Source organism: Mus pahari, chromosome 13 (assembly GCF_900095145.1).
Source record: "Mus pahari chromosome 13, PAHARI_EIJ_v1.1, whole genome shotgun sequence".
In the NCBI taxonomy this organism is placed as follows: domain Eukaryota; kingdom Metazoa; phylum Chordata; class Mammalia; order Rodentia; family Muridae; genus Mus; species Mus pahari.
In genome coordinates, this window is record NC_034602.1 from 27,490,415 (window position 1) to 27,513,772 (window position 23,358).

The 23,358-nt window shown below is 40.7% G+C and overlaps 1 protein-coding gene and 2 pseudogenes across 2 annotated transcripts in view; 2 read left to right on the top strand and 1 right to left on the bottom strand.

The window, feature by feature from the left end:
• Positions 1 to 23,358, bottom strand: part of Poln (DNA polymerase nu) — a 133,785-nt gene that overhangs the window by 70,541 nt on the left and 39,886 nt on the right. Inside the window, exons 13-14 of the mRNA XM_021210304.2 lie at positions 21,516 to 21,569; positions 20,254 to 20,319 (exon numbers count right to left, since the gene is read on the bottom strand). Coding sequence (XP_021065963.1) covers positions 20,254 to 20,319; positions 21,516 to 21,569 — 120 coding nt within the window. The remainder of the gene's footprint in view (positions 1 to 20,253; positions 20,320 to 21,515; positions 21,570 to 23,358) is intronic.
• Positions 6,986 to 7,450, top strand: LOC110330527 (annotated as a pseudogene). Its single transcript, XR_002380962.2, has one exon. The product of XR_002380962.2 is annotated as a 60S ribosomal protein L28 pseudogene (transcript).
• Positions 12,727 to 13,075, top strand: LOC110330528 (annotated as a pseudogene).

The following is a 23,358-nucleotide window of genomic DNA, read 5'->3' on the forward strand; positions in this document are numbered from 1 at the left end:
TTCTAATTGAGAGCCAGAGCTGAGCAGGACTCCTTTATTCTCAACTGTGTCTCCTCACTCTGTGGAGAGACAGAGGCTCTGCCACAATGGCTGGCAGCCTCTCAATAGCAAAAGGAGCAGGAATGAATACATATCAGATGGTATTTCAAAACCATCTTTGTGCTATGAAGTATTTTGTTCAGTTAAAGCTGCTTCTGATTCCAGAAAAGTGGCATAAACATATTTTCCTCCTTTCTGTCATTAGGAACAACTAAAAGCCTGGGTACTAGGCATCCGGGACATATAAAGAACTCTGAAAGCTGGATAGAAAGAATGGTCAGGGACTATAAAGTCCATAGAATCACACAGAACTGAGATCCACAATTTTTCTCTAACATGTCTCAAACTGGGTGCTAAAGAAGCCATCCTCAGACAAAAACCAAACAAATAAAACAAACAAACAAACAAACAAAAAGACATCTAACAAAAGACCACTGTTACAGGTAGCCTTATACGACAGAAAACTTTTAGATAAACAGAATGTTTCCTGTCAGACACCAAAGAAAAGATCTGTGACTGAGTTTAGCTTGCATCCTCCTACCTAGACAACTAGCCAAATTCTTCTTTGTAATTTTCCATCCACTGACCCCTCACCCTGCACATGTGTTCTAAGTCCCTAGCTGTCCCTGTTTGTATCCAGAGTTGAGCTCAGCCTCCCCATCTTATTGCAATAGTCTTAGATATAGTCTCCCTGGATGGCTTAACTCTGCTTGTTTCAGTTTTTTTCTTTGACAAAATATAACATAGCAAACTGTGTAGAATGTAGCTACAGCAACACTAAGAGGGAAGTTTACAGCACAAAAAAAGAAAATCTTCAGCAACAATCTACGCTCAAGAAACTAGAAGGAAAGAAAAATAAACCCAAATCAAGCAGAAGAGTAGAAACAATAGGGAACAGACACCAACGGATTAAAAATGGGGGTGGAGGAGGGGATTAATAGAGCAAGTACTTGGTTACTTGAAAATATCACTAAAATCAACACAACTCTTATTAGACTATCAAAGGAAAAGGAAAGAAGAAGAAAAATATCAATATTGAAGGCTCATTGCTGCACTGAAAATGCAGAGGATGCTGTCAGCAACATGTGTGTGAATTTCACAGACTGGAGAAAAACACACTATGAAATGGGTAAAATGAAAATCCCTATTAAAGGCCAGACCTTAAGGGGGTGCTCACCCTTAATCCCAGCACTCAGGATGCAGAGGTGGGTAGATCTCTATAAATTCAAGGCTGTTCTGGTTTACATAGTGAGTCCAGAGCAGCCAGAACTGCATAATCAGATCTTAAAAGAAAAACAAAACAAAAAACAACAAACAAACAAAAATCCCAACTTGTAGCAAGTCTATTGTTCCTAAGCCAAGGTTACTTCATCAGGAGTTTACCAAATAGTCATAGTTACAGTTTCACACATTATTGTCCAGAAATTATAAGAGAAAGAATACTTCTAAATTCATTTTATAATACTAGTATTACCCTGATACCAAAACCAGACAAAGATTAATATTATTCATGAATATACACATAAATTCCTTTAGAATATCAACATATAGATAGATCTAAGGCATATATTTAAGGACACTTGATTTGACAATTGCTATCATAGGCACTTATTTCACAGAGATGAAGGTGTAAGCTAACATTAAAACCTGTATATTGATGTTTATAGCACATTTATTTGTAATAGCTGAAAACTGGGATGAATCCAGATGCCCTTCAGATGAAAACTGTCACATTCAGATTTTCAAGTAATGATTGAACTGTCCATAGAAACATAATATCTTTTTGTCAAAGCAATCAAGTGTTTTAGCCATATTGTTTTGAATAAAATAATTATTTCCTTAAAATAGTAAAAGGGTCTTCTATAAAATATATATTCACTGTCAAAAATATTCCTAGGACTTTTACCTAGAATTCATTCAATCTGTTATCAGACTCCTGCCATGTGTGTGCCACAGTGAAAAATGCTTGATCTTTCTGCATTCAACCTCCATATAACTAACACTGATGCAGTAATACATAAGCTGCTGTAAAAGGCTTCCTTAATAATGAGTATGGGTTGTAAAAGCTAATATACTAAATATTCTTCCTTACTATGATTCATCAGCAATATCTAGCACCTTATATTTAAGACCTAAGTTCCCAATACTACTTTTTCCTTTAGTGACGTTTGCAACATCTGACAGACATCATGCCCACTTCTGGGGCTAAAATGCTGTGTGTGAAGGCAAAACTGGGGGAAGAATGAGAGCGCTGAGTCAGGGATGCATGAAGGAGGCACAGGAATAAGGTCTTTAACGAGACTGTACCAGGTCCAGCGTCAGAAGAGACCAATACACCAAGAGTACAGAACAGAGCCTAGAATCAGACCATCAGCACTCCTGTATGAAAACGGATCACAGGGTGGTTTGTCATGGCAGGAATGTTATAACAAGCAATTATTCAAATGGAAAATGACTATATCTCTGTTTCACACTTGTAGACTTTAGTGGGATTGAAGATACATTGCACAATATAGACTTTGAGCACGTTTGTAATTGCCATGCAAGTAAAGATTCCTTAAATGGCACAGCAAGTCAGATATTGTGGACCCACTGTAGTCCCAGCTGCATGGGAGGATGAGGAGGGAGACTCACTTAAGCTTATGTCTGTCTCAAAATAGAAACCAAAACCAAGAATATGTAAGACATAAAAACCTATAAAGTTGATTTTGAAAAAAAAAATCAAAGACTACACAACATGAAACCAACCATAGACTAAAGATATATCTATAAGCAAACAAAGAAAATACCCACAACATATGAAGAACTTTCATAAATTAACAAAAATGAGATAAACTTCTAAAATGAAATTAGGTAAAAGAATAAGTGGGCAAATAATTGAAAAACAATACTGAAAGAAAACAGCACTCATCAAGAGTAACAAACAAACAAATGCCTCACCTACTATGTGGCGTTACATTATCATGAAAATACCTCTTACATTCCAAGAGATTGTACTTTTACTGCACTTCATAGCCAAAGTTACTAGCACAGCCTGAATCACGTAGGACTTAAAACTGACATCTTACTATATACTCAGCCTGTTCATTGAACCAACCTTTAAGAGACTGATGTAATAATCTTACTTGCCTTGGATTTTCCATGTAGTCGATTCTTACCTAAGCTAATGCATAGCTGACATCTGAAGTTACGTGCTTCCATGGCACTGTTCCTCTAGAGGACTCTGACACTCTGACCTCAGTAAGACGTGTTGAAAATAGCAAATATGATGAAAGCAACCTTAGAAGACAAATAAAGCTGGAAGCAACATGAATATAGATTGATAAGTCCATTTGAAGTTGTTTGTTATGGAGGTCAGTTGAGTCATTTGATGTCAGTAATGTTTTATCCTTTGTAAAACTTTATTAAAGATTTCTGTAGCCAGGCGTGGTGGCGCACGCCTTTAATCCCAGCACTTGGGAGGCAGGGGCAGGAGGATTTCTGAGTTCGAGGCCAGCCTGGTCTACAAAGTGAGTTCCAGGATGCCAGGACTATACAGAGAAACCCTGTCTCAAAAAAAAATTCTGTAAAGCATCCTTATTCCTTCTCTATGAAATGCTTTATGTGCTATTCAATAAATACAGAGCAAAGGCCTTTGTGAGGGATACATACAGACACAGAGACACAGGGACAGACAAGTCATGACAAGATTTAGACAGGCATGGATTCAAATTCATACAGCAGACAGATTACAGATAGGCCAGAAGCAATGTGCTACAGAGAGATGACAGAAGACACAGGGAGACAAGTAAAGATTCAAGTCTGGGCTTGCTCTTGGTAAAAGCACTCCAAGAGGAATTGCTCTGATTATTTTCCTTAATACGACACTCATGCATTTTGGATACACTGAAGTTATTACTAATGTGTTTAAGTGGCAAACTACTATTTAGGGACACATAACAGGAACAATAAACACTGCATTTGGAATAGAAAAGGACACTGACTTGGGAAAAAATATCTAGGAAACGATAAACAGGATTTTAGTGCCACCAGGTGACATTTAAGTTCTTAAAGTGAATGAGTGACATGCAGGCTTTGTTCCTCATGTATAGAAAAAAGGGGACCAATAAACTGGGATAGAGACATAATCTCTTAGGAAGCAGACTTACTAAGGCAGGGCTTCTGTCTGGAGCTCAGAATCACTGCCTGGGAAAGAAGACTACTCTGGAGAGTATGTGCAGGGATTCAGGGACAGAAAAGGGACAGAGGAAATAGGAGCAGTGGCTGAAATGCAAAGGCACCATAGGTCCTTTCAGCTGATTCAATAATGACCTAGTCAGGTACTAAAAAACTGTACAAACATGCCAGTGGTCACTTAAGAGAGTCATAGACGTAACGAACACAAGGGAAGAAAAAGTACTCATAAAGAAATGAAAGTAAAAATCCACTTAATTTTAAAGGCTGTTAATATTTCTAATTATTCAGCTGTAACATTTAAAAAAATAGAAGAAAAGCAAGAACTCAGGACACTAAAGAAAAGCACAATGTGAAAGGTCAGAATTTTTGAATTTTGTAACATTGATAAATTCTGAGCCAGCATCACGAGTAGTACTGCAGTGAAATAAGGGCATTGACAAAAACTGGCCCCGATAATGTAGAAATACTAGACAGGACATCTAAGCCATGTGTGATAAGAGGTATTGGATGGAATAATGTGGCTCCTGGCAAACACAGAGAGAGCAAAGGCCCCCTGCCCTTCCCATGAGAAGGCCTCTGTAGAGAAAATAGTGGCTCTGAACAGGACTTAAAAAGGGACCGAAAGGTCTAAGCCCCAAGGCCTGATTTGGGAGAAAAGAACTTAGAAGAAAACTAAAGACCTCATAGCTCATATTTCAGGTGAGGAAGAGACCTGGCCATGTTTTCTACCACTCTGAAATCCTAGTGATGACCCCATGCCAGAGCAACGAGAGCAAGCAACACACTCAAGAACAGACAGGTAGGGTGGAAAGGCTTCTACCCACATGGGATTTATACCTCACAAGATAAAAACAAGTATTCGGGCTTCTAGAAATGCAGTGCCATACGCACCACGACCAGGGAGAACCTAAGGACAAAAGATTGATTCTGACATGGAAGGGTCCTTGACAAGCTATTTCATTGTAGAACATGAGACAGAATTTTAAATGAAATATGTATTCATTCCTGCTCCTTTTGCTATTGAGAGGCTGCCAGCCATTGTGGCTGAGCCTCTGTCTCTCCACAGAGTGAGGAGACACAGTTGAGAATAAAGGAGTCCTGCTCAGCTCTGGCTCTCAATTAGAACGAGAGAGAGAGAGAGAGAGAGAGAGAGAGAGAGAGAGAGAGAGAGAGAGNTATTGAAAATTTTCCCTGTTGAAAAAGCTGGCTAAAATCAATGTAGATACTCAGATTAAACACACACACACACACACACACACACACACACACACACACCAAAACAAAAACAAAAACAAAACTTTGTTTATCTATTCACTTGACATCCCAATATCAGCTCCTCATCTCCTCTGAATCCCCCATGAAGAACCTCCACTATTCTTCCCCCCTCTTCTCCCTTGGGAAGGGAGGAGCCCCCCTCTAGGTTTCACCCCCACTCAGCACATTAGATCGCTGCAAGACTAGGCACATCTTCTTCCACTGAGACCAAACAAGGTAATACATTTAGGCAAATAGGAGTCATAAGCCAACAGGCAACAGATTCAAGAAGAGCCCTACTGTTGGGGACCAAGCTGCTCATCTGATATATATGTGCAGGGGACCAGGTCCAGTTCCTGCTCAGTCCTAGGTTGTACAATCAAGATCTTTAACAATTCATGTGTGCGTATGTGTGTGTGTGTGTGTGTGTGTGTGTGTGTGAGAGAGAGAGAGAGAGAGAGAGAGAGAGAGAGAGAGAGAGAAAGAAAATGAATCATTCTCCAAAGATCTAATAGTGTTTTACTCTGTATTTCTTTGTTGAATTTCAGCAGTTTTCCTGCAGCCCCCAAACTCAGCCTGGCATTTGTCAATTTAACATAAGGACACACTGGAATCTACAGCTCCTACTTGTTGGGAAGGGGTTGTCATAAAATGAACTAGATGGGAGCTTTTACTCCCATTTGGGATATACACAATTGAAAGAAAAATTGTTCCCATAATGAAAAAGTCAGATAATTAAAAAAAAAAAAACACCACTTTTTGAGCCCACCACCCAGCAGAGAGTTGGTCCTTGCATATGAATAAATTACCACCACCTGCAGACAGCTGTTCAAAGGACTATTAAACAAAGTTAAGGTCACAAAGGGCCAGAAGTGGTGCCTGTTCCTAGCAGGTATTCCGGAAAAGCTAAGAATTCATAGACACTTGGAAGAATATTTTAAAAAGTCATTCCTCAAGGGTGAAGAATAATCAACTATAGTCAGAACACTTCTTTGGACCTTCCAGACAACACATGAAAACAAAATCAGAAAAAGTTTAAACTATTTACAAATGCTTCATCCCGGGGTTGGGAAGGGTAACTATAAAGCTCTATGACTCATCCATATCTATTGAGTTTCTTAGGGTTTCTATGGATGTGGCAAAACTCCATGGCCCTGTGCCATGTTTATGTCCATGATCCTTGCTGCTGCCAGAAGCCATGAGGAAGTCCATGATTTATGCTCACGATGACTGTAAAGGGCAAGGAAACTACTTTTGCAGTGGCATGGATGACTGCAAACTCAGTTAAGAAAGGGGGACATAATTTTTTTTTTTTTTAATAAAAAGAAGGACATAGAAGGCTTCAGTGACAACTCCCCCCAAAAAAGTAACAGTCTAGACAGGAAACCATCAAAGAGATCACAAGGGTTGGGGGACAATCCTGGGAGGACTGAGAAGTGTGATCAGATTTCATGATGTGAAGTTCCCAAATAGTCTATAAAAATATTATAAAGAGCCCTTTGCGTTTCCGGCCGCCGTAGGGAGAGGAGCCGCCGCCATGTCCGCGCATCTGCAGTGGATGGTCGTCTGGAACTGCTCCAGCTTCTTGATCAAGAGGAATAAGCAGACGTACAGCACGGAGCCAAACAATCTGAAGGCCCGAAACTCCTTCTGCTACAACGGGCTCATTCACCGCAAGACCGTCGTCGGCGTGGAGCCGGCGGAGGATGGCAAAGGGGTCGTGGTAGTTATGAAACGCCGATCCGGTCAGCGAAAACCTTCTTACGTGAGGACCACCATCAACAAGAATGCTCGGGCTACCCTCAGCAGCATCAGGCACATGATCCGAAAGAACAAGTACCGCCCTGATCTGCGTATGGCGGCCATCCGCAGGGCCAGCGCCGTCCTTCGAAGCCAGAAGCCTGTGGTGGTGAAGAGGAAACGGACCCGCCCCACCAAGAGCTCCTGAGGCCCACACCCCAGAAGCAATAAAGAATCCACTGATTTGTTGGCTGCCCTCCAAAAAAAAATATTATAAAGAAAACAAAACAAAACTCCATGACCATAAGTAACTTGGGGAGAAAAGGATATATTTCATTTCCATTTCCACATCACAGCCCATCGTCAAAGAAGTCAGGGCAGGAACCTGGAGCAGAGACCATATACTAGTGCTTAGATATCATATCATATTTCATACAATATACTGGCTTGCTCTCCATGGCTTGCTTAGCCAGCTTTCTTATATACATCCCAGAACCACCTGCCAGGGATGGCACTATCCACAGTGAACTGGACCCTCCCACATCAATCACAGTGAACTGAGCCCTCTCATATCGACTGTTAATTAAGAAAATGTTCAGTACATCTATCATCCTCCGAAACTGTGAGTCAAAATAAATCTTTTCTCTTTTTAAGTTGTTTATATCAGCATTTGGCTACAGTGATATAAAACAAACATACTATCAAAACTGAAAACAAGAAATAAATTCACGGTAAAGGCAAAAGATGAGTCTCAGTGAGCTTTGGGAGAAAGTCAGGGGGCCTAATGTAAAAGACAAGAAAGAAAGTGGATCTTTAAAAAAAAAATCCATTTCAAGCCGGGCATGGCGGTGCACGCCTTTAATCCCAGCACTNGGGAGGCAGAGGCAGGNGGATTTCTGAGTTCGAGGCCAGCCTGGTCTACAGAGTGAGTTCCAGGACAGCCAAGGCTACACAGAGAAACCCTGTCTCGAAAAAACCAAAAAAAAAAAAAAAAAAAAATCCATTTCACTGAACTGTGAAAAAAAGAGATTATGAAGTAAGTTCACAGGAAATGGATGAAAATGGAAATATATGAAACGAGGTAACCCAGACCCAGACAAGTGTCACAGGATCTGTCTCATACACAGATCCTAGCTTTAAATTTTTAGATTTGTGTGTTTAGTTTGGAGTGTCTACAGAGGTCAGGAAGCCCGTAAAGGTCCCTGATGGGGGAAGAGCCTTCAGATGGAGAGCAGGTAGCAGAACATACATGATATGAAAGCAGATGAGGGAAATATTGGGGATTAAGTGGGAGTGGCAGTGGGAAAATGGGGGAGTGGATCTAAAGACACTTGAAAAGCCTTATGGCAACCCACTACTTTGTAAACTAATTTTAAAGAAAAAAAAATTGGCTGTCCTGGAACTCACTTTGTAGGCCAGGCTGGCCTCGAACTCAGAAATCCACCTGCCTCTGCCTCCCAAGTGCTGGGATTAAAGGCGTGCGCCACCACACCCAGCTTAAAAAATATTTTTGAAAAAGGAGTTTCAGTGGCTACAGAGCTGGCTCACAGTTAACAGTATCAGTTGTTCTTCCTGAGGACAGGGGCTTGATCTCTAGACCCACAGAGCAGCTTAACACTGTAACTCCAGCCTCAGGGGATCTGACACCCTCTTCTGGCTTCCTCGGGCATGTGGTACACAGACATACAGGCAGGCAAAACAGTCATGTATATAAAAATAACTTATTTTTTCAAAAAAGTAGTTGCACTCTGGCCAGACATGAATAATTCCTCTGGTAAACAGCTTTGGAACCAGATCTCTAGACATTCATAGTAGAAATGGATTATAGCAGTATTCCATGTCCTAAGTGATTTCAGGGTTCTCTTTTTAGAAGGGAACATCACAGGAAAGAATGTAGCTCATTTCTATTTGGAAACATGCCTCCTCCTGTAAATCCATGTAATCAGGCAAGCTAACCACCTGGCTAAGGAACTACCCCAGGAAGCAGGAACTCATCTTAAGCCATACTAAAGAGAAAGGAGAAATAATTACCCTCTAAGAGATAATGTACTTCTCCATGTCAGAATTCTCACTCCTTACCACAGTCATTCTGAATGTGCCAGGAGATTCTGTTGAGTTTTAACTCAGAAAGGCCTAGCTTCCCCTTTTCCTCTCTTCTGTCTCTTTGGATGCTGGTCAGAGCCTAAGTATGCTTTTTTTTCTCTAGTAATTTGGGGCTTTCTGACATTTTCTCTAATTCTCCCTCTCTGCTTTGTGGCTGTTTGTCTGCCAGCTGACCTCCATACAGGCTTAATCCAAATAGTATGCCTTGTTTCTTAACTATTTTTGGTTTTGAGACAAGCTTCACTGTGTATCCCTGGCTGTCCTGGAACTCACTCTGTAGAGCTGGCTGACCTCAGCCTGCTTCTGTCTCTGCTGGGATTAAAGGCCCATGCCCAACTCTGCATGGCTTCTTTCCCTTCTCTATTCTCTCCTGGGCAGCTGTTGAGATTTACAACTTCCCTGCCCTGTTTTCTTTTTCTTTTAAATGGTAATAATATTTTCCTCAAGCTTAAAAAGGGGTGTATAATAGGGGGAGAGGTGTTGTGAGGGTGGGACTGGGGGGAAGGACTGGGGGCTGTGATCATTGGGATGTAAAGTGAATAAATGAATGAATGAATAAAGAAAGAAAGAAAGGAAGGAAGGAAGGAAGGAAGGAAGGAAGGAAGGGAGGGAGGGAGGAAGGAGAGAGAGAGAGAGAGAGAAGAAAAAAAGAAAGTAATAAAGTAAGTAAGTTTGAATGGCAGCATGCTGTTCCCAGAAGCCATGGATTATTAAATGAAAACTCCACTGTCAGTTATGGAATACCCCATTATGAGTTTTTGGTTAAGGAGATTTTAAAGTCCCCCACCCCTCAAAAAACACAGGCAATTATGCTCCTGTTTGTTCATCAAGAAAGCAAAATCCTGTTGCTAAAGATATCACATACTGTGGTTGCAGGACATAAAGAAATACACTTAGAGCTAACCTGAAAACGTCCTCTCTGCTAGCTTGTATTTATAATGCCTGCTACACAGGAGAAAAGTCATTACTGACCTTACCAGAGGTAGACTCTTCATGTTACAATACTGACTTGCCAGGCAAGATGTGTTCACTGGTGCAACAGTGTAACCTTTGCTTTCAGGTTGGATTTGAGGCCTACTCTACAGAAGTAATTCATGTCTAGTACTAAAAATCTGGTCAAAAGCTCCTGGGTTTTAGGTAGGTGCTAGGCCATAGAAGAACCTACTACTGTTTTACTAAATGGACATATTCTCAAACCATCTTCTAAATATTTGTTTAGTTTATATCCATAGATTAATGATACTGACAAACTTGATCAGAGAAACTTCTCTTTTATAGTGAGCAACAGTAATGTCAAGACTCAGAACTGGTCAAAGTGCTGAGAATAGGTGACTATTGAGTGCTCACTTTAAATGGCGCGTCTTTTCAGGGTCAGGGAACATCACAGAAGAAGGTGGAGAGCTAAGATGGAAGCTAAGGAGAAATACTGTGAAACACTGCCTTCTGAATATGACATAGTTACTACACTTGTGAACTCACCAGCTACTGTTATCTGCACAAGACCTACACAATATCTGAGCTTATCACCATGCCATGATGGGGAAGGGGCACATGAAACCCCTAGCCCCCTGTCAAGGGGCTAAGGGGATAATGTTTATTCGCACTGTATGAAGATATATCTGTCTTTCCTTGCCTGCATATAATAAATAAATAAATCTAAAAAAAAAAAAAAAAAAAAAAAAAAAAAAAAAAGCTTATGACCTATAGCATAAGGCAGAAAGAAGTCAGGCACTGGAAGATTCGCCACTAAGACTCGTTACAAGTCGGATGTATAAAACTGAGAAGTAGTCAGCCATGTGGCAGAACATAGATTAGTATAAATGGAATAATTGAGTTATGAGTCAGTTGGGAATAAATGTAGCTTAAGGCCAAAAGCTATTAATAAATAAAAATAAGTCTCCATGTGATTATTAAGAGCTGGGGCAGGCATAGGAATGCCCATAACAGTGCTATAGCAATAAACACCTGCCGAGGAACAGGGGACTCATTCTTCAGGGGTGTAGCCACAGCTAAGTTGCTCATGGTCCAGTTGCTAACCCTGTACTCACACATGTTAGCAACCCTAGTTAAAATCAGTGGGTTAGGGAAAGGAGGGAGAGATAAAAAGATATGAAAGTATGGAAGCAGGATGGGACTATGTTGGGAGGAAACAGAATTCCAGAGGGAATCTTGGGGGGATATGAAAGGGAAATAGGAAGTGAGAATGATAAAAAAACACATCATATACGGTATGAATTGTCTAACAATAAATAAACAAGAGGCATCTCCTGAATAGGTAAGTGTGAAGGGTTGACTGTGAGGCCTCCCAGATGGTAGAGCTATTGCAGAAGTTGTGCAAATCAGAAAGCAGAGCTTTACTAGGGAGTAATGTGCTCTCTGTCTCTCTCTGTCTCTCTGTCTCTCTCTGTCTCTGTCTCTGTCTCTCTCTCTGTCTCTCTCTCGCTCTCTCACTCTCCCTCCCTCCCTCTCTCTCTCTTCCTCCCTCTCCCCCTCTCTCCTTCCTTTCCTCCTCCTCCCCTCCCCCTCCACCTCAGGATCAACTATAGAACTGATGGTAGGAAGTGAACTCTTCATCCACTGCTGGTAAGAATGTCAAGTGGCATCACTTCTCAGTCTTTTGGCTAAGAACAAGAATGTCAAGTGGCAGTGCTACCCCTTAAGAAGTGAAGCACAACCACATGGCTCAGGCCTTTAATTCCAGCGCTCAGGAGGCAGAGGCAAGAGAACTGCTACAAGTTAGAGTCCAGCCCTTAGATCAGCTAAGACATGGTGATTACTGTCTCTCAAAAAAAAAAAAAAAAAAGAAGGAGGAGGAGGAGGAGAGAAAATAAAAAAGGAAAGCAGCACATAATATAAACCCAGTGTATGACCCAACTATTATTGTATTATTATATATGTATTTTATATATGTGCATTATATGCATAAGGAGCATGCACAAATGTACATATTTACATCTCAAACAAGAAACAACCCCAAATAGATTGATAAAGGAATTCATGAACTGTGATACACAGACTGAATGAAATACTGCTCTGCAATAAAAAAGAACGAAGTATCAAAACACAAATCAATATGCATGGATCTGAAAATAATAAGTCTGCTAAAGAGATCAGAAGAAAAGGAAACACTATGTGACTCAATCAATATGAGCTTCCTGGAAATGTAAGTAATCTATAGTGACAAAACTGGGACACACATAGGTTGAGGGGAGACATTATTAGGGGTAACAAAGATATTCCAGGTCATAGCTATGGCCACTCTTTTGATCGTCAGGACAGTTTTCATGGTTGAACGTATACATCACAATTCATCAAACTGTTTGTAACACATGAAGTTTCTGGTATATTAAATTTGCCTCAATAATGCTATTAAAAATGGAAAAAGCAGCTTCTTTCCTTTCTGCTGGGTTCCATCTGCTTGCTGTTGAAATGGGCAAGTCCATGAAACCCGGGGAAGTGATGCTGATCCTGGCTGGACGCTACTCTGGACGAAAAGCCATCATCGTGAAGAACACTGACAATGGCACCTCAGACCGCTCTTACGGCCATGCCCTGGTAGCTGGAATTGACCGCTATCCCTGAAAAGTGACAGCTTCCATGATCAAGTCCTTTGTGAAAGTTTATAACTACAACCAGTTCACGCCCATAAGGTACTCTGGATATCTCCTTGGACAAGACTGTTGTCAACAAGGATGTGTTCAGAGACCCAGCTTTGAAACGCAAGTTTACGAGGGAGTCAAGTTTGAGGAGTGATACAAGATAGTTTTTCCAGAAGCTTCGCTTTTAGGTATATTTTTGTTTTCATCATTAAAAATTTTTTAAAAAATGAAAAATGAAAAAAAAGTGAGTTTTTGCTCCTGGTAAGATATAGTAAGATACAGTGAATACATTCCACTGAATACAGCTATGAAAACTAAACAGTATGCTGATAAATTAGAGCAGGACACAGACTAGAGAAGCAGACCAGAACCGGAAACATTCCCAAACAGGTAGCAAGTCTATCATTTGTTCCCCTCAAGCATGGGGATGCTTGGTACTCTACGTATGATTAGTGGCAGAGAGTCCAGTAGCTTCAGATTATTAACACCTCATGTTTCTGGTTAGAAGACCAAGAAATGAGATTGCCAAAGACCCAGAAACAATGAGAGAAACCCCAGAAAGACAGCAGCTCAAAAAAATGAACCCTGGATCAGCTGTACCTGTCTAGGCTCATTTAATCCTGCTTGGTTAATTCCTAGATTGACCACTGGGTGGCTGTCATGTGAAACTATCTAAATGGTGCCTCAGAGACTGAGAGCAGGATAAGGTGGTACCACAGCCACCAGAACCTGAAACCTAAGCCTAACCAGGCCACTGGAACTAAAACAAAAGCATCACCATTTTAGTGGATTTTCAAAATAAGACAAAGTTTCCAAATGTCTAGCAAATAACCTCAAATTCCCTGTCACAAAGAAGTAGGAAAATCTCAAGTCATATGGAAAAAACCAACCCAAAGATGCAGAACCAAGACAATTACAAAGATGCAGTGCCAAGATGATACTAATGTTTGTCTCTTCTCTCCCTCTCCCTCTATATCTCCCTATCTCAGTGGCCTCACTACATAGCCCTGGCTGTCCTGGAACTCACTCTGTAGACCAGGCTGGCTTCAAACTCATAGAGATCTGCCTGCCTCTGCCTCCCTGTGCTGGGATTAAAGGTGTGCGCCACCAGGCCTGGCAGTATTTTCTAACCACACTTTTAAGCAGCTACTGTAAAAAAAACAAAAAAAAAAAGAACAAAAAATTGTGCCAATGTGATTACATTACATACAATGATGAAATTTCAGCACAATCAATTAAAAATCAATGTTTTTGTAATTTTGATTAAACCATAACCTATTATTACCTTATTGAAATGTCAAAATATGGAAAAAGATGCAGGGGAACCAAAAGACAAAGCACGTTATACTTTGTCACTAGAAGCAGAGTCACACAGAAATGGGTAGAAATGACTTCAGCTGGTAGCAGAGACTTTCTCTTAGGAGGGGTATATGTGAAAAAAAAATTTTCTGAAACTATTGCATTTACAACTGATTTTGTAAAATATTAGTCAGTGACTGCAGAGTTAGCGCAGCAGTTAAGAACAGTTGTTGACTGGCAAAGATCAACAAAATAACTGACAACAAATGCTGGAGAGGATGTGGAGGGGAAGGGAACCTTTGTTCACTTGTTGGGATTGCAAATTGGTCCAGCCTCTGGAAATCAAGGTGGAGAACCTCAAGAAGCTAAAATTAATCTGTCACATGACTTAGCTATACTAACTCTAGGCATATGCCCAAAGGACTCAACAGCCTCCTCCACAGACACTTGCTCAGCCATGCTCACTGTGGCTCTAGTCACAGTAACTAGGAAACAGATATGGTCTAAATGCTGTTCAGGTGATGAAGAGTCAATAAAATGTAATACACACACTGGGGAAGATTATTCAGCTGTAAAGAAAATTGAAGCCGTGAATTTTGCAGTTCTGGATGGAACTAGAAAACATCATACAGAGTGAAGTAACTGAGACTCAAAAGGACAAATGTCATATATTCTCTCTCACCTGTGATTTCCAGCCCTCAGCCTTCAGATGTGAGTGAATCAACTGCAGTAAGTGCAGAGACCAGGAAAGTGAAAGGAGGCCATGGTAGAGGGAGCAGTAGAAAGGGAGAGCAATAGGGTACAAGCGATTTGAGGAGGGAAATGTGGAAAACGGAGCTATACATAAGGAAGGAGATAAATACAAACGGAAGAAGGAGGGTAAAACAACAGTAAGAATGTTTGATATTACCTATTATCTGCCTACCTAAAACTACATATAATACATATATATAAGTCTGGGTATGCTTCTGCATATACAGTTTAAATGAAAATTTCCCATCTGAATGCTTCCCAAAGAGCTGTACACAATCTAACTAAAACTCCACCTCTAGCCATGAGAAGCCATAGACTAAATACTGTTGTCCTCAATTGATTCCTAGAGATGGACGGTAAGTTGCTATTGCGGAAGGCACCATGTGCATTAAACATGTAACCCAGAGAGGACCTGAGATGGATCTTGGAGGAGAACCTATTACTGCCACTTTACTAAATCAGCACAATCCCTATCTATATGCTAAATATGTATCCTTATACCCATAGATAAGTGTAGTCCTCACTGCTCATCAAAGAAACTTCACTTTGCAACTATTACAGAAAACCATAACTAGTCAAAATGCAAAGAGTAAGAGATCATGTGGTGCCCAGTTCTAACTGATACAACTATAACACAATTTCTGCACCTAAGGTTCACAGATCATTTCAGAAGAGGAGACAGAAGAGTCAGAGGAACAGGAAGTTTGTTGTGAGATCATGTCCTGCAGAAGTCTTATCAACATGGATGCCTAAATAGAACCTAACAACGGCAACATCAATAGACATGGTAACATGGAAGGGGGAACCTGCATAGCCCCTCTGCTAGACAAAGCAGAATACGCAACTAAGAAATGCTGAGGGCAGGAGAAATAGACTCCCCCAGGGAAGAGCCCCCAAATGGTTTTACAATACCAAGTAACATTATACAGACTGAGTAGGTTGCATTTCCAGATTTAGGAAAAGTATGTAACAATAATGAAAGAAAAGAGGCGATGAAATTGAGAGGGAGCAAGAGCAGCTACATGGAGGGGCACATGGGAAAGAGAAAAGGGAAGTGGGAAAATGATAATCACATTATAATTTCAAAAAAATCATAATGCCAGGCATGGTGGCCCACACCTTTAATCCTAACAATGTGGAGGCAGGGGCTGATGAATCTGAGTTTGAAGCCAGCTTAGTGAGTTCCAGGATAGCCAGCACTATTTAATGAGACCCTGACTTGAAAAAAAAATCATTTTTTTAAAAAGTCTCAAGTTTGCTGCCCAGCACCCACATGGTAGTACACAATAGTCTGTAACTCTAGTTCTAGGGTATCCAATGTGTTCTGCAGGGGCCAAGCACACAAGTGGTACAAAATACACATAAAATAACACAGTAAGTAAGTCTAAAACATTTATCAATGACTGGTAGTAGGGCACTTTTCTAGCATGTGCAAAGTTCATCAATTGAATTTGTTAAGTTTAAGAAAGATTACTTCCATCTCTAGTCATCTTATGGTAATGCAATGATATCTGGTTAAATAAATGTCCAGCTGGATTCAAATTTTATGTGTAAAAACATGAAAAATACTAATATTATGGGAAATCAGAGGCAAATATTCAGTTAATCTTGGAGAAAGGAAAACCTGTCAGAAGATTTGAAGACATAACTAATCATGAACTACAGGCTTGGGAAAAGACCATAGACAGTGGGGAGCACCACCATTCATGAGTCATGGCAGAAATGGGGGCTAAACAGAGTCCGGAGATAATTGATTAAACTATAAAAGAAAAAACTGAGCAGGGCATGGTGGTGCATGCCTTTAATCCCAGCACTTGGGAGGCAGTGGCAGGCGGATTTCTGAGTTCGAGGTCAGCCTGGTCTACAAAGTGAGTTCCAGGACAGCCAGGACTATCCAGAGAAACCCTGTCTCAAAAAAAAACAAAAGAAAAAAGAAAAAACCTGAATATCCTCTGACAGGATACATGCTCAGAATGCTCTTTGTAGTGGGGCCTGAGCTCATGAAGCTCAGAGAGGCACATGCTCATGATTCCCTCTCACAGGTATCTGCGCAATCCAAGAGTAACATGGTCCCAATCTTTTACAAGCAGATGCTGATAGAGAAAAGCAAGAAATAGAGAAAGAACCTGCCAGAGACCCCACCATAGAGGACCTGAACCTGTAGCAGGGTACCCAGGTGGGCCTGTACCACAAAAAGACTCTAAAGGGTAGACTTCCTCATGATCAGCTCCTAGAGCAAATTTGAGAAGCCTGAGACAACCGACCTGAAAATTTATAGTCCCAGAGCAGAGGCCCTGAGCCTAAGAGAACATCCACATAATGCCAGCTTCTTTCTCCTTCTTGCATAATCACCTGAGTTAGGTCAGCAGGTGCCTCTTCTGCCTGTATCAGTGGATACAACTTGGCTACATCTGCAATTAACTAAATCCCAAGTGTCTGCTACACCTGTAAGATTTTTTCCCCCTTAATTAAATCATATGAAGTGGGAAGGCCTCAAACTCAGAAATCCATGTAGTGTTAATCTTGGAAATTTAGTTTCTTTTAAAAACACAGTAATATTGATGAATATGTTTTAGTTTTAATCCCAGGTATGGGGCTACTTCAGATTGTCCACAGCAGCTGACTATGATTTGCCTAGTGCTCTAGCAGAGGCATGATTTTGCCAGCTGCAGATAGTTTCTTCAATGGTGTGATATTTGGAATTCTGGGAACTTTTCAGAGTATATATAAATGCTAGGGTCTCAAAAGGCAGAATGGGTTGTTGATTGTTTGCTATTGGTCGTGGTTTGTTAAATAGTTGTATTCAAAGAAGAAAGAAGAAGAAATTAGGTATCCTTACAGCAAAGATCAAACTTGCCCGGAGGAACTTGACACCCCTAATCAGCAGGAAATAGATTAACAATAACATTGCCCTCTTTTTTTCTACCTTTCTTCTATCTAGTGTTAAAATGTTGAAAGGGTGGGAGAAAAAGGGTGTAGAGGGGTGGAGAAAAGAGCTCACAAAATAGCCAAAGACAAGCCACAGATCTGCCTACCTCTGCCTCCTGAGTGCTGGGATTAGGGTGTGCACCACAACCACCTAGCTGGGAAGACCCCCCCCCTTTTTTTTTTTCGAGACAGGGTTTCTCTGTGTATCCCTGGCTGTCCTGGAACTCACTTTGTAGACCAGGCTGGCCTCAAACTCAGAAATCCNCCTGCCACTGCCTCCCAAGTGCTGGGATTAAAGGTGTGTGCCACCATGCCCAGCTACAAGACCCATTTTTAACATAAATCTTTTAAGGTGGCTATTTCGAATCTGGCCCACACCTTCTTGTGGCAGTCTATATAAGGGATATAGAAGAAGGAAGTTTGCCCTTTGCCTGCTTGCACTCAATTTTGCTGGCAAGTTCATTCCTTCACTGACATCAGTATTCTGAAGACTAGTGGAGACATCCAACCTCCTAGGCTGAACAACTATTGGATTCTTAGGCTCTCTGTTGGTAGACAATCATTATTGGACTAGCTGGACTACAGCCTATAAGTCCTTATAATGAATTACCTTTCTATATCTATGTATAGATTCATGTTTATCAGTCTGTTCTTCTAGAGCACTGGTTCTCAACCTGTGAGTGGTGACCCCTTTGAGTCACCTTTCATAAGGGTCACTTAAGACCATCAGAAAACACAGATATTTATGATTCATAACAGTAGCAAAAGTTATGAAGTAACAATGAAAATAATTATATAGTTAAGAGTCACCACAACATGAAGAACTGTATTAAGGGGTCACAGAATTAGGAAGATTGAGAACCACTGCTCTAGAGAACATTAACTAATATACTTGGTAAAATCCTAACTACTAATTGGGACTTGTGGGAAGAACAAACAGGGAAAGATGATTTACATTTTCTTATTCTTTAAAATTTCACATTATTTTATGTCAAATATGTCTAACTATATACATTATTTAGTTTATATTTTAATTATTCATTCATGTAATTCATGTATTTAAATCTATGACAACTCAGATAAATGTATAATACAAGAGATGTTAAAAATAAAAAATGAGGCCTGGTGGTGGTGGTGGACATGCCTTTAATCCCTGCACTTAGGAAGCAGAAGGAGATGGATCTCTGAGTTTGAGATTAGCCTGGTCCACAGAGTGAGTTCCATGATAGCTAGGGCTCTACAGAGAATCCCTGTCTCAAAAAACAGAAATATAAAAAAATTAAAAATAAAGAATAGTATTTTATGAATACACCTGTTTAATGAAATGTATGAAAAGACAGGTGATTGTCCAACTTGAATATGAGTGGTGGTTGTTATTTTTTCATCTTTCTGTACTTGAAGAACTTCTCTATGAGGAATTAATGAATCTGTGTGTATATTTATGTTTGTATGGGTGTGTGCATGTAAAGAACAGAAATCAACCTTGGGTGGCATTCTTCAGGAGCCACCTACTTTGTTTTTTTAAATGGGGTCTCTTATTGGCCCCAAACTCACTAAATAGGCTAAGCCAGCTGGCCATCAAGCCCAAGAGATCTTTCTGTCCTCACCTCTCCAACACTGGAACTACAAGCACACACTACTAGACCCAGCATTTTTATCTGGGTGTTAGAAGATTGAACTCAGACCCTCGTGCTTGTGCTGCAAGTACAGTATCTAGTTCAACAAGTCTCCTTTACACCAAAAATATAATAAAGCCATTTAGAAAGCTATCTAACTGGGAGTGGTGCACACCTGTAACCCTAGCACTCAGGTGGCTGTATCTGGGCTACAAAGCAAGGCCTTATTTTTTTTAAAATTACCCCCAAAATTGTTACTATAAATGCAAGGGCATTTATAACTTTCCATTAAAAACGGTCAATAGAGACAGGTGGTGGTGGCGCACACCTTTAGTTCCAGCACTTGGGAGGCAGAGGCAGGCATATCTCTCTGTGAGTTTGAGGCCAGTCTGGTCTACACAGCAAGTTGGAGGCCAGCCAGGGCTACACAGAGAAACTCTATCTCTAAAAGACAAAACAAAACCCCCAAAACCCAACCTTTAGTAATTACAAGATGGAGATGGTTTTCGCAGATAGCACTTTGGTTGGAGTCACCTTCCCAAGCCAAATCCTTCTGCCTTCCTCACCAAAGTGTCTGAGTTTCCGGTAGAAAAACAGCTATTCTGTTCTTAGAGCATCTAGTTGATGCTTCAATACCAGAGAAATAAACACAGAGTAAAGCACAATTAGCACCATAAGGTTCTTTTCTGGGAACAGAATGTGCAGACGCAAAAGTACATTAGGCATGGAAATGGGCAAGAACTTACAGGATGCTTGGCTGAAAGTCTCCCTGTCACAGTTCCAGTCTGATTCCATGTAGAAGAGATGGTGCCCTTGATCAATTAAGAAGAATCAGTTTAAACCTATGCAGTATGGTGTGAGAAAGAATACACAGGCCCTTTACCTACAACCCTCCCTGTTCTTCTTGAAAGTTACTAAACAGCCTTGGGATCAGGGACAGCTGAAGGATGTTCCCTCTAACCCAAATAGAAGCAGCAATAGGACAAGTAGAGTCATGTCAGTTATTAACTCTATATGTGGGTTAAGGGGGGCTGCAAAGAGTGCATAAACTCAAGTGAGATTATGACACATGCTTGTTGTGCAGTCTTGTAAGTCTTGTAAGTCACAGCCTCCGCTGACTGTAGTTTTCTCATGTGCAAATTAATGTCTACCTGTGATGGATATAATTGGTTGCCTTGACTATATCTGCAACTAACTAAAACCTAATTAGCTGGGTACACCTGTGAGGGACTTTTTTTCTTAATTAAATAATTTGAAGTGGGAAAACCTCCTTTTAATCCTAGTCTTTTGTGGTGGGAAGATAGACCTTTAATCCAGATCTTTGGAGGAGGGAAAATCTACTTGGCCACACCTTCTGGTGGCAGCCTATATAAAGAACACAAAAGGAGGAAACTTACACTTACTAGCCTGTTTACACTCACTAGCAAGTAAATCCCTTCTGTCACTGGCATTAGAGCCTACTTCTTTGGATTCTAATATATATTTTAGACCAACTGAGACACCCAGCATTATGGACTGAAAACTATTGGATTCTTAGACTTTTTATTGTTAGATAGTCATGGTTAGACTAGCTGGATCACATCCCATAAATCACCCTCATATAACCTGTGTGTCTAAGTGTGTGTCTGTGTATGTATGTGTATGTGTGTATGTGTGTATGTATGTATGTATGTATGTATATTCATCCTATCAGTTCTGTTCCTCTAGAGAACTCTGACTAATATATTACCTCATATGGCTCCAGAAAAAGGCATGACAGTAGATGTGAAAGCAAGCCAGCTGCCTCATATGGAGGACCTGATGGCATAAAACCAACCTGCACAGAGCTGGAGAGATGGCTCAACTATTAAAAGCTAGGCTCACAACCAAAACCAACCTGTACTGTGTGGAGATTTAATAATACAAACACAGTCCATATTTCCAAGAACAAGTTCCTCCTTTACTGTATCTAAATTCAAAATAAACCTTATTACTAATCCAAATTTCTATTTTGTTAAGCCTTAGTTACCTTTTCCATATAAGCTAGTAATCCATCTATAAAAGTTGACTTGATCTTGTGAACCTACATCATAAAGATAAGAATAATTATATTCTTAAACTTGTTTAAGCATTCAAGGAGACTAACTCCATAGCAGCAGTTCACATAGGGATGGTCACGTGGTGTAGAATTCACCTTGGACAACCTCAAGTGGTGCCAGGATTGAAAAACAGATTGGCAAAGAAAGATGCTAGTTTGTCATTTGGCAGTATTTCTAGGCTACAGAGATGCTACAAAATTGCACCGTAACTTTAATTTTTTAAAAAAAATCTTATTTTTAATGAAGGTTCTTAAACACTTTAATCTTCCTTGTAGCTCACCACCCACCAGAGGTAGTGGAAAAGAAAGGATATTGGAGAAGCAGATCTGTTTAGAACGGTTCTTTGGAACAATTCCTGTCTGTGTTGTCTGGAAATTAGCAGTTCAGTTCACAGGTTAGCAGTAACAGCTGCATCTACTTGCAAACACTTCACAGACATACCAGCAGTCCAATTGGGTAGAGTCAGGACAGCAAACATAAATCAGCAGTGGTGGCACAGCAGCGGGGACCAGCAGGAACACCAGAAGTTCTCCATTGTGCCTCTCTCAATGGAGTGAAGTTCAACAAAGAGGTGAAACCAACAAGCATTGCACAACATGCTCTGTAAGCAAACCTAGCTCAGCCTCTGTCACTGTCCATCCAGTCCTACTTATATCCCTCCATGTGTCTTCTGTGGGTCTTGCCTCAGCACAAGTCTGACGTGGCAAAACTCCATGTGTGTCTCAGCTGAAATCACTCTGCCAATCAGCCCAAGTCCTCACAAGTGGCAAAAAAGCCCGGGCACACCACCAGAAATTTTTTGGTGCATTTCTCTCTATGGAGCCCCAACAAATAGAGCTCAACTACACAATGTAAGGCGGACCAATACATGTGTGTCGTTAGTGAAGGAGCCTTCATCATGTGTCCTTTCACGTGTTTGCTTTAGCAGAACATCCTTACACCTGTGTCTGCTTCATCTAAATGTTCCTTCACCAGTCTGCCTTAGTTTTTTGCCTGTGTCCACTTCAGGAAAATACTCCTTCACGTGTTTTCCCCAACAAAACACCATCCAGCACAACTGACTTTCCAGAGAACCCTTAAGTTTCTACTTCACTGCACAGATCTTCAATACTCTTCTCAGTGTCCCCAGCAGTGGGCCTATCTAGTTCTTCCCCCAGCCTTATATCACTTTGGGAAGATTACTAGGTTGGTATCAATGCATTTCTGTAGGCTCATTAGACAAGAGCAGTGCTGTTTGGTTTGTAAATGTGGTTAATGGGAACATGAAATAAAGGGCAGGTATATGAATCGAGAAAACGTGATTAACTAAGAAAGAAAAGGGAGCATGCCAGTAAACCCCCAGTAAATATCGCTGTCTTAGCGCCTGGGAACTAGGGGAATGGCAAGATTGTCCTGAGAATTGAAGAGACTGGGTACAAGCCATCAATCTCCTTCCCCATATGACTCCTTGGGCCTCCAGTGTTGGACAGAGTAGACTTGGACTTGAGTAAGATGACATCCAGTGATGAAGAAGTAGGGCTAACAAGAGCACAGTAAATAATAGCACTGTTGTTTGGCTTGTAATTGTGATTACTGGATTACAGAAAACATGAAATAAAGGACAAGTATGTGTCATGACAGAAAAGAACATATTATCTCCTTAGAACTCTGTTAAAGCATGTCAACAAATATGGCGTTGTGAATAGACGGGTTAGATAGTTCTCCTTCATCACAAACCATTTATACACACACACACACACACACACACACACACACACACACACACACACGGGG